We start from the raw sequence: 12500 nt of genomic DNA, 5'->3' as shown, positions 1-12500 counted from the left end.
CCGACTTGATTAACGATTATATCATATTAAATAAATAACATTAATTGGAGTATTAATTCCTTGACGTATCGTGATACGACATTCTTCAAAATCTAATCCCGAAATTTTTCGATAACGATCTAAATCGTACAAGCGATTTCATTTAAATTAAATTTCGTCAAAATAGAACTAGACATTAATTAAACTCCATATAAATATTTAATTAATTTCTATTAATTCTTTTACTTTTCTTTTGTTTTTTTTTTCTTCTTCTCTTTGACTATCATACAGAATTGTGCATTTTTTTCTTTTTTTTTTTTTTTCTTTTTTTTTTTTAATTACTTTCATTATTAAATACTTAGGATAAGCTATAACAATATTTCTCCTTCTCATCGTAAATAATTTATTAGAAGTTTTTTTTCTTTCACGTATCCATCTCTCTATTAATTATTCAACACTTTATCAAAGTTTTCTTAATGATTAACGCTGTTATTATTCTTATAACAAACGATATTATCGATAAAGAGAAAAAAAAAGACAAAAAAAAAGAAAAGGAAAAAAGAAAGCGATATATATATATATATATATATATATATATATATATATATATCGCTTTTGACAAATTATAAAGACATTTATACAGCAAAGCATTATTCATTGGTGTTAAATAAACTTAGCAAATCAATCTCGGATGTATCTACTAAATGATAGAGAATCCTATTATCGTAACTAATATTACTCGTAGACTTGCAACTGCATTGTAATTCGAGGGAATGCTATCATAGCATGCGGTTCGCTAGTTAACGTCAATACAGAAATGTCAGAACCACAAGCGATACTATCTCGAAATACGGTAGTAGCAGACCATCCTAGAAGATCGATCGTTCGGTCATCCTGTACCGTAGACAAACTGAACCTACGAACGTTAAACTAAACCCTCTACCAAACCAACCGTAATATTGCCCCCCCCCTCCCCCTTGGCCCCCCCCCCCCCACAGGTTCAACTTCTATTATTATGCAATCGTTTGTCGAACGATAAAACAACCGCCAAGTGTTTTAACCGAAACGAAACGATTTAAAAGATAGATAATCCTTATCGCGGGTCAGCTAATAAATAATTAATCTTAGAAAAAGTCGCATTGCTAATTTTGGATCAGAATTCGAAAAAAAAAAAAAAAAAAAAGAAAAAGAGAGAAAAAATTAAAGAAGGAACATTATCTCGAAAAGTTTAACATTCAATTTTAAACAATTCCTATCGTCATGAAAGATAATCAATGAGATTTAATTCCTTCATAATCAATTAAACAAAGATCGATATCCACTTTATTTATCACTATATGATATATTCTTTTCTCTTTCTTTCTTTCTTTCTTTCTTTCTTTGTTTCTTTGTTTTTTTTGTGTGTATAATTTTTCAAATTATACTCACAAACTGATCGTCCTTTTCCCAACTCTTATCGATCATAAATACAGTATACCTCAATGAGATCTATCGAGAGACTACTCGTCGATCATGATATTGGGGAAAACCTAATCGGTTGAGAGAGTGTCTAACAATAATGGGAATAATGCTAATCCATTTTCTGATCGCGATTATTGGCACTTTGTTGAAAATAAAAGAAAGAAAAACAAATTTGTAACGTAGACGCGTAATCGAATTAAAAAGAACGAACGGAACATATTTTTCTTCTCTTTGATGTTTTTTTTAAAAACAATTTCATCGTACGCTTATATATCTCGACTTATTTACCTTCGAAATCAATTCGTTGAAAATTGTACAATTATAAATATATATATATATATATATATATATATATATATATATATATATATATATATTCCTTTTCTTTCTATCAATTATAAAAAGAACAAAAAAAGAAAAAACAAACAAAAAAAAATAATGCGTAAAAATACATTCCTTTTATATATCAACGTATGTATGTATGTATGTATGTATGTATGTATGTATGTATAGAAATAAAAAAAAAAAAATATCGAAAGTATATTCCTTTGTATATCAATATAGGTATATATTAATATAAAAAAAAAAAACAAACAATAAAAAGAAACGATATAATCAAAAATAATTGGACGTTAAATAAACACGTTTCGAATTAACGAGCTTGAATAAAAAAAATCCACAAAAAGGAAAAAAAAAATAAAAAAAAAAGAAAAGAAAGAAAGAAAGAGAAAAGAAAAGAGAAGAAAAAGAAATCTTTCGGATTTGCATTATAAATAAAATCTTTCATAAAACGATAATTAAAAAAATGCGGATTATAAAGGCTAAACGTTAAAAACCCCATTGTTTACATGCATACAAAGGTGCATACAAAAAAAAAGAAAAAAGAAAGAAAAAATAGAAGAAAGAAAAAAGAAAGAAAAGAAATACAGTCTCGAAATCACAACGAACGATAAAAAAAGATCGTTTTTTTATCAGGAGATAATTAATAATCTAATAATCCAAGATAGCTATGGTCAATCACAATATGACATGCTGTTTGATCCGTTTAAGTCGATTATTATCGATATCTATCTAATCTATTAAAAACAAAGAAAAAGCATCCAAGATCTTCGATCCACAAAGGTGGATAGTGTGATCGATCACGCTATATAAATTCATTGCTCTCGATCATTTCAGTAGACAGACGTTGTCATCGGTACACGTAGTAAGGAAGATCAAATCATGGCAATCAGTGGTTTATTATTTCTTGGCCTAATTGCCTCTTGTTATGGTAAGTTTAATTATTAAATTACCTACGATAATCTCTATGTGTATATACATATGCATATATGCTTATGTATATAGTATCGTGTATAACACAAAAGAAAACAAATTATTTCTATCTTTCTATATATATATATATATCTCTTTCTTCCTTCTTACATCTCAATAACGAAGTTTCACGATTTAAACAATTTTATTTTTCTCCTTGTTTTTGTTGTTTGTTTTCTTTTTTTTTGTTTTTTTTATTATTATTGTTTTTCGCGTTTATGGGAAAAAAAAAATTAAAAAACAGAAAAGAAAAAATAGGTCGAATGTTTTTCAATATCAAAAGATTATTCCACGGTACTTTGATCTTTCTACCTTCCTTTCTTTCCTATTTTTTTCTTTTTCTTTTTTTGGTTTTTTTTTTTTTGTTTTTTATCTTTTTTCTTTCTTACACTTAAACGTTACGACGTACCTCTTTCCCATCGTTTTAAAAAAGATGTATATTTCAGTAGAAAAAAAAATAAAAAAAAAAGAAATCCCATCTTCCACGAGTTCTCAGACAGTTTTGCGGACGTTAGTAATATATAAATTTTATATGATTCATACTGTCATTTAAAAGATATCGTACGAAATAATTAATGAAATTTAAATTAATCTTTCATTCTAAATATTTTTATAGGAGCAGTAGTGCCATTTTTAAATCCAAGAATCGTAAACGGTGAGGACGCAAAACTAGGAGAAATTCCATATCAGGTTAGCGATATATTATTATATAAAAAATGAAAAAAAAAAAACAATAATAATAATAATAATAATAATAATAATAATAATAATAATAATAATAGTAATAATAAGTTTCATACAATCACTATGACTCTCTTTCTCTTCCCTTTTAATTCACATAAATTCTACTATATAAATAATATTTATTCGTCGTAATTTTATTCATCTTTTATCTAAAATTTAATCGTGATTCTTTGAAAGAATCATGAAATTAAGATATTAATAAATGAACGAGTATCATAACGCGTTTAAAAGAAGAAAAAGAAAGAACAAAAAAAAAAAAAAAGAAAAAAAAAAGAAAAGAAAAGAAAAAAACAACAAAAAAAAAATGTTAAAAACAAGAAAGTATTAAAGAAAGTTCTATTTGTAGTTTTTAAGTATGTTCCTTGATCTATTTCTTTCAGGTCTCTCTTCAAATCAAACTATCGGCCTTCCATTTCTGTGGTGGTTCAATTCTCGACAAGAATTACGTCATTACTGCTGCTCATTGTGTCTCCAGGTAAGCGCTTTTAAACGAGCTTTTCATTTTCAAAACTTTTTATGCGTTTCTCTTTCTCTCTCTCTCTCTCTCTCTCTCTCTCTCTCTCTCTCCCTCTCTTTCTCTCTTTTTCTTTCCCTCTTTCATTCACTTTCTCTTACATTCACTGTTTTACCCTCTCTTTTTTTCTCTCCGTAGTAAATCAAAAGATAACATTCAAATTGTCGCTGGTACGAACTATTTGAACGATGAGAATTCTTCTTTTCACAACGTTAAGAGAATCATCGTACACGAAAATTACAGTCCATCGGATTCTTGGAAGAACGATATCGCGTTATTGGAAGTGAGTAAATATATATGTATATAGAAAAGAAAAAAAAAAAGAAAAGAAAAGAAAAAAAAAAAGAGAAAAACAAAATATCGTAGAAAACAATTATGCACTTCAAACATAAATGGGAAAAAAAAATATTACAACAATCTAACATTATCTTCTAGGTAGTAGAACCTTTCTCCGAAACTAAATTGATATCTTTTATCAACCTTCCAACATCTCACGATGTTATCAATACCAACGATGTCGCCGTTATCTCTGGATGGGGTAGACTTTGGGTATGTTTCATTATAACAAACATATAAAATTTTATTCGTTTTGTCTTTTCTATATTTTCTTTCTTCGTTAATTATTCTACTTTTTTCGTTTCTATCATACAGCAAAACGGTGCCACGACCAAAAAATTGCAACGTGCAATGATTTACATTGCCGATCAGAATTATTGCAGAAACATGTACGCCACGATGGGTTATAGTATCCACAATTCTCATCTTTGTGCTTATGATCCGGAATCTCCTAGAGGATCATGCCACGTAAGTTATTTAATTCTATTTTTATAAAATAATTCAAATCGTTCTAATTCGTTTTTCCATTTAAAAGTAACAAAATTTAATGGAATATTTATATGTAACAAATGAATATAATTACAGCAAAAAAATAATACTTATATATTAAATATATATTATATATATATATATATATATATATATATATATATATATTAATAAATTTTATTAATAATATATAATTTTATTTCTATTATATTATATATTATAAAGAAAATTTTTGCATAATTTTGAAGATTCATGCATGAGTTAAATTTAACATACGACATTACGTATTTGTTACGTATTCATGCGTAACAAATAAATATAGTATAAAAAAGAATATTCGTAATTGTTAAGGAAAAAAAAAAAAAAAAGAAAAAAAAGAAGAAATTATTATCGTACTTGAACAAAAATCACTTTAAGGATAGACATCAAAAAGTAAACTCCCTTTTCTTTTTATGTACGTATTTAGGGTGACTCTGGTGGCCCCTTGACCGTTAATGGGAAACTCGTTGGTCTGGTCTCTTGGGCCAAAGCTTGCGCCCTTACCGACTACCCTACGGTTTACACTCGTGTCTCCGAATTCATGGATTGGATCGATGCTAATACAAAAGCTTAAATCCAATTTCAATGGTAACAATCGACATGTCAATAATCTTACGACAAAGTCACATATCAACGTGACGCATATTTATAATAATAATAATAATGATAATAATAATAATAATAATATTTATTAACATATTGCTAACATTATTATCCTATATATTTCTAATCGGACAATACCGATAATTTTAATTCGGTGCTAACTATAACAGATATAGATCAATAAACGATCGATTAAGTTGCAATCTAATCTGCATTAGTCTTCTTTTTCTTTTTCCCTCTTATGAAATCCTCAAAGAAAAAAAAAGAAAAAAAGGAAAAAAAAAAACCCATGAAAAGAAAAGTAGAAAAATTAAACAAAGAATTAATTTCAAAATAATAAAGAAATTTGAAAATATTATATTACGATAAATCGTATTACGTTATATATGTTTGCAATGAGAACGAAAAATCTGACTGAATAAATTCAACCTCGCTGGAAACATTACAAAAAGGAAAGGAAAGGAAAGGAAAGAAAAAAAAAAAAAAGAAAAAGAAAAAGAAAAAAGAATGAGAAAGGAAATAGAAAGTAAAGATAAACGTAGCATTATGAATGTGCTTATTTTTTTCTTTCCCCTTTTTTCAAATATTATATTACGATCTACTATAATATTTTTTACATAGTTACCGATAGATAATCAACCCTCAGGCTATTTATCCTGTCATATATAATTCTTAATAATAATAATTCATTTCTCTCGGAGTAGCGAAGGGAAAAAAAAAATTTATTTTAAATTAAAGAAATGCTATGAGCAATATTATCTGGTAGAAAACAATGGCGAGCTTGTTCGACGAGAAAGAGAAAGAAAGAGAAAGAGAGAAAGAGAGAGAGAGAGAGAGAGAAAGAGAAAGAGAGAGAGAGAAAGAGAAAGAGAAAGAGAGAAAAAGAGAGAGAAAGAGAGAGAAAGTCGATAACGACGAGAAACTCAGGATTTTAAATTAATAACTCGAGTATATCAATCAAATAAAATTACGATGTTTTTGAGGGTGGTATAACTTCACAATGTTATTATATATATATACATATGTATAATATATATATATATATACATATGTATATAGATGACGTATCCGTTAGGGATCAGAAATCTTGGTGCAATGACCTGCGATCATGGATGCTGCTACTCTCGCCTCATAATAAATTCCATAGATTCATCTCATATTCCTGTATATATACATATCCATATATATATATATATATATATATATATATATATATATTTACATATACGTTAAACTAATCTATGTAAAGGTATTGCTTTGACATATGTTCAATAGAATCTCTCGTCACGTCCTGATCCATCTTTTTAACATATTTTAATTACTATTAGTAATTACCTCTCATGCCGAGAGCACGCTAGTTGCCGTTGCACTTCGTTATCGATCGTACTGCTAACACAGTATTTACTATATATTCTCTCTCTCTCTCTCTCTCTCTCTCTCTCTCTCTCTCTCTCTCTCTCTCTCTCTTTCTTCATCTTTTCAACTTCAAGTCTCATGATTACATACGTTTCGTTAAATTCACTGACGATGTAGTTAACGTTAAATAAAATAGACCTTGATTCATGTATATAAAAAATAATAAATATTAATTTTCAAATAAGATAATTAATTTTCTCTAAATTAACTTACTTTCTTCCTTTTTCTCTCTCTCTCTTTCTCTGTCTGTCTATTTATCTCTCGTTTTCCTTCTCTTTCTTTCTCTCTTTCTCAGACATCCCTAATTACATCCCTTAATTCACATAAAACTAAATTACATACATACATACATACATACATATATATTATATATGTATACGTATATAAATGCATACGTACGTCTATGGTATTAGAAACGAATTTGAATTCAGTCTAGCGCGTATATACGTTCTTAATAACTTTGTGATATATCACAAAATCTCGGATCTCTAAACGCAATATACAGTGCTGTATGAGAACGTCGCGAAATTTACTAACACGAGTAGACACGGCACTGTGCCCTAAACGCATCTCGTTTGGAAAATAACATCGCTATCACGTGTTATGTTCTGCAAAGCGAGCGAGACGAATAAAGATAACACTTGGAGGAAAAGATAAAAAGAAAAAAGAAAGGAAGAAAGAAAAAGGGAGAGTCGGTCTTTACAATATCAATGATGATATAATTCTTCGTGTCTTCTCGTATCTTATTTTTTCTTTTTTTTTTTTCTTTTCCTTTTTTTCTTTTTAACGCGTATATAACAAGTATATTAATCTATCCTTTTCCCTCCTAAACTTTCAACATCAATTAAAATAATTAAAGAAGATAATATTTTAAAATAGTATTATTAAAAAAAAAAAAAAAAGAAAAAAGAAAAAAAAGAAAGATCTATATAAAAATAAAAATAAATAATAAAAGAAAGATTCATATAAAACTAAATAAACATTTGTATGTGACATATGTTTCCCAAAAAAAAAAAAAAAAAAAAGAAAAAACACATAAATGAAAATAAATGAATATTTTTATATACGATGTATAATAAAAATATAAATGTCTCTTTCTCTCTCTCTCTCTCTCTCTCTCTCCCTCTCTCTCTCTCTCTCATTCACAAACACACTTCTTTTTGTATAGGAAAAAAAAAAGGAAAAAGAAAGGAGAAGGGAAAATAAAAGAAATAAATATCGATAGAACAATTTTCCTTTATTTGTTTTTATTTATCTTTTACAAAAAAAAATCTCTCTAAAAAAAAGAATATATATATATATATATATATATATATATATATATATATATATCTAATAAAAAAGTGACAACAGTGAGCAAAAAGAGAAGATCATCGAAGAAAGAAAAAAAAGAAAAAAAGAGTCAAAACAAGATATGCACATTTCGTTTGGAATGGCATCCTCAAAATTGCACCTGTGACACACAGAAAAGGAGGAGAAACAAAAGGAGAAAAAAAAAAAGAAAAAACAAGGGGTAGGCAGAACAGTGCTAGAATTGTGATGGGTGAGAAGGGCGATGGTAAAGGGATAGGTGGCACAAAGAGAAGTGAATTTTATTTATTCAACGACACTGAAGAAATACGAAAGCGAAAATCGAGCGGTGAACATGAACAAAGTGTCCAGCGGTTATTCCGCTTACCCGGAAAAAAAAAATGCACGAGAAAAAAGTGACAGAAAGAGAGAGAGAGAAAGAGAGAGAGAAAGTGAAAGTAAAGAAAAAGAAAGAAGGCAAAAAAAAGAAAAATAAAAAAAAAGGAGCAAGCTAATTCGCGTCCTTTGTTAATAAATAATATCTTAAGAGGAGGACGTGCACTCGCGCGAGAATGCTTTCAACGAGAGAGTACCATGCGAAATAATACGACGAACCGCAAGAGGTCACTTCGTCTAATGATCCTCTTCTTCAAAGTTGAAAAAAGTTTGAAAAAAAAAAAAAAAAAAAAAAAAAAAAGAAAAAAAAATGTCAACGTGCTACCGAGATATAAAATTGTTTTTCTTAGCTGCTATTTTTTCTTTTCTTCTTTTCTATTTTCTTTTTTCCTTTTTTTTTTTTTTTCCTCTTTTTTACTTCCTCACACACGTGGTACGTATCGCACATCGAACGTGAATGAAAGTGAATCGAATGAATCAGGGATTAAGGAAATAAAAATAGATAAGGGAAGAAGATCATGTGAGAAAAGAAGAACTAGAACGTAAGGAGAACAAATACGTAAACAAAGACTTTTTTTTTTATCTCTCACGAAACAAAAAAAAAAAAAAGAAAAAGAACAGTATTTTCACAAAAGTGTATTTTCTTCGAATTAAAAAAAAAAAAAAAGGAGTTCGAAAAGGCAAAAATCAATTAACGTCAACACATACTCTCCAGAGATATAAAATTAATTTTCTTTTTTCTTTTTCTTTTGTTTCTTTACTTTCCATCGCCACATACATATGGCATTATTATTGGCGAAACAAATGGAATCGAAGGAAAGAAAATCGTGAAGATCTGTAGAAAAAGAAAAATCCGTACTAAGCGTACGCTTGAACTTAGACCTATTCTACTTCTTCTTTTGTTTTTTTTTCCTTTTTTATTCGAGGTCACCGTTTGCACAAGAGCTTCGTTATCCGACCAGTACGAGAATGAAAGAAAAGAAAGAAAAAAAAAAAGTTAGATGAAAATAATGATAGTAGTAACGAAAAACAATAAAAAAACAAACAAAAAAAAAGAGAGAGAAAGACAGCGAGAGAGAGAGAGAGAGAGAGAGAGAGAGAGAGAGAGAGAGAGACAATACAAATTGTTGATGAAATCCATGGCGTTGCAATTTACGAAAGTAGAGAAGGTCAAGGTTCTTTTTACTTGTATATGAAAGATACATAGAAAGCCAATAATGAAAAAAAAAAAAAAAAAAAAAGTAAAGAAAGAAAAAATATATAAGATTCATAGCATAAAGTACATTACACATCGCGTAAAGTTTCGATAGGAAACGACAATTCGATACGATTCGATTCGATTCGATGGGATGGGACGATGGGATAGGATGGGATGGAATGGGATGGAATGGGATGGGATTCTAACGGGTCAGCTGGTACCGCGAGAGATCAATACAACACTATGCTTTCGTGCGCGATGTTCACGTGTTGCTCTCGTTTCCGGTGACACTCGACGGCCCGGAAAGGATCGACGAACACTTTGACATTAACGTTAGAGAGGAACTAGTTCGAGTACTTTCATCATTCTTAATTACTGAAAAATAAAAAAAAAAAGAGAGAAAGAAGAAGTCGAAGAAAGACCTAGAAGAAGGAAAGTGTAGAATTTTTTGTTTTTTCTTTTTCTTCTCTTTTATTTTAAATCACGTACCTTCATTTTCTTTTTATTTATTTATTTATTTATTTATTTATTTTAGTTTTCTCTTTTCCTCATTTTTTTTTTCTTTTCTTTTCTTTTCTTTTCTTCTCATTAAAATCCATAGTAAGGTTAACAATCAATTAGCTAACAAGACAAATTATGACGGAAGTAAATAAATAGAGAACAAAAAAAAAAATATATATATTTGTTTTTCGAATAGTTAGCCTGCGAAAATTGTTTCGCGCTGCTTTTTAGTTTTTTTTTTTTCAATATTTCCTTTTCTTTTTTTTTTTTTTTTTTTGTAATTTATCGCTAATTGTATCTACCCCGTTAGGGAATCTTTTTGTTTTTTCTTTTTTTTTTTTGTTTTCTTTTTCTTACATTTCTTTCTGATTTTCGTCATCGAGATAAAATTCATAAAGTTAGTAACCCCAGTTGAATAACAAGGTGCGGTAAATTAACGGAAATAAAATTAAAAAGGAAAAAGAAGAATTTGTTTTTTTCTCTTTTCAAACGTCTAGCCTGCGAAAATTTTTTTACATTGTTTTATATATATATATATATATATATTTTTTTTTATTTATCATCCGATCGTATGTATCCTTGTTAGGGGGCTAACTACGAGAGCGTGCAAATTTTATTGCTAGAGGAGTATATCATATTTTTCAAATCAAAAATAACGACTATGTGAAAATTTTTTTACATTTTATTTTCTTCCTCTCTCTCTCTCTCTCTCTCTCTCTCTTTTCTCTTCCCCTAAGAACGAGTTATTACTTGGAATATTGGAACGAAATAATATCAATCCGAGTTATGAATTCCGTTGCGTTTCCTACGAGCTATGGCACAAAGGGAACAAAGTGATTTTAATGTCAACTAAAAGGTGAATTACTCTATTCTTTTCTGCGAATTATAAAGGAACGTTCACTTCGAGTGAGATCGTAAAGGACATATTACATAAATGACTCGTTTACTTTATGAGAAATGTAGAAAAGAAGAAAATGTCAACAACAACAACAACAACAACAACAATAATAATAACAGCAACAACAATGCAAACTTATATTTTTCTCAGTTACATCATCAAAAAGCTACCATATCACTTTACCTCTATCCTTAACCCCCATTCCCATCCCTAACTTCATCCTTCACCTACCCAAGTCCTTTTCAACGAAACAAAATTACACCCAGTGAATTTAACCCTTTGAACTGTGGGAACTGTACGAGTTTTATAAATGTTAACCATTCTACGTGTAATTACAACCAAATGAGCGAATAGTAACGTGATAAAATACGAAGACCAGACATAAATTAACAAAGCTACAAGCACGCTTACGCCAACGTCTACTTTGACGTAAAATTCTAAACATTATATAATGTCTATATTTATGCATATATACGTATGCATACAGACATACATACATACATACATACATACATACATACATACATACATACATACATACATACATACATACATACATATATATATATATATATATATTACAGCAGATTGTCGAGACCAAAGTATGACATAAATGTAGCACGTTGTTCGTATTCAAAGGATTAACGACGACGAAAATAGACGAGAAATTCTATTATCATAGGGACACGATAAAATCCTTTCTCTAACATTAATTTTTACAAGAGTTGATTATTATTCTTCCGAAAAATAAAAGACGTGAAATCTGTTAAATTGACGAAATTTTTTTGACGAACGAGAAAATGAATAAAAAAGAAAAGAAAGAAAAAGAAAAGAAAAAAATGACTCCTCCTCCATTATATTCGATCGACGAGCGAATATAGACTGAGGCGGAAGAAAAAATTTTCCAATGACTTTCACGCAATTTCAATGTTACATTTATTCGACACGTTTTTCCTTCTTTTCCTTTTTCCTTTTTTTTCTTTATTTTTTTTTTTTCTCTTTTCTTTTTTTCTTGAAATAATTTAATCCTTTTCGAATTGTAAAATTAACTAAGGCCTAGAAACTTTCGATATGTTTTAAGAAAACTTTTTGGTTCACCTTGTATAAGGAAGAGATAATTAGAGGAAAGTTTCTTTGGGCAATTATTTAGCAAATGATTAATGAATGTAACATAAACTTTAGAAGAAAAGAGAAAGAGAGACAGAGACGGAGAGAGAGAGAGAGAGAGAGAGAGAGAAGATATAGATAGAAAGAGAGAGATAAATGAAAATAAGGGAAAAGTTGAAAGAAAGAATAAAAGAAAAAAGGAAAGACAGAAGATAAAA

At 28.7% G+C, this 12500-nt stretch overlaps 2 protein-coding genes across 2 annotated transcripts in view; one reads left to right on the top strand and one right to left on the bottom strand.

Annotated features, from left to right (window-relative positions):
- LOC124424427 overlaps positions 1-12500 on the bottom strand; it is a 180876-nt gene that overhangs the window by 155687 nt on the left and 12689 nt on the right. The window lies entirely within an intron of this gene.
- LOC124424429 (chymotrypsin-2-like) lies at positions 2555-5684 on the top strand. The gene is made up of 7 exons (XM_046963464.1): positions 2555-2710; positions 3368-3441; positions 3876-3970; positions 4148-4292; positions 4445-4558; positions 4661-4813; positions 5301-5684. The coding sequence occupies exons 1-7, from the start codon at positions 2662-2664 to the stop codon at positions 5445-5447; spliced, it is 777 nt and encodes a 258-aa protein (XP_046819420.1). The 5' UTR covers positions 2555-2661; the 3' UTR covers positions 5448-5684.

Source organism: Vespa crabro, chromosome 5, assembly GCF_910589235.1.
Source record: "Vespa crabro chromosome 5, iyVesCrab1.2, whole genome shotgun sequence".
In the NCBI taxonomy this organism is placed as follows: domain Eukaryota; kingdom Metazoa; phylum Arthropoda; class Insecta; order Hymenoptera; family Vespidae; genus Vespa; species Vespa crabro.
This window is presented reverse-complemented; position numbering and strand designations above follow the sequence as displayed.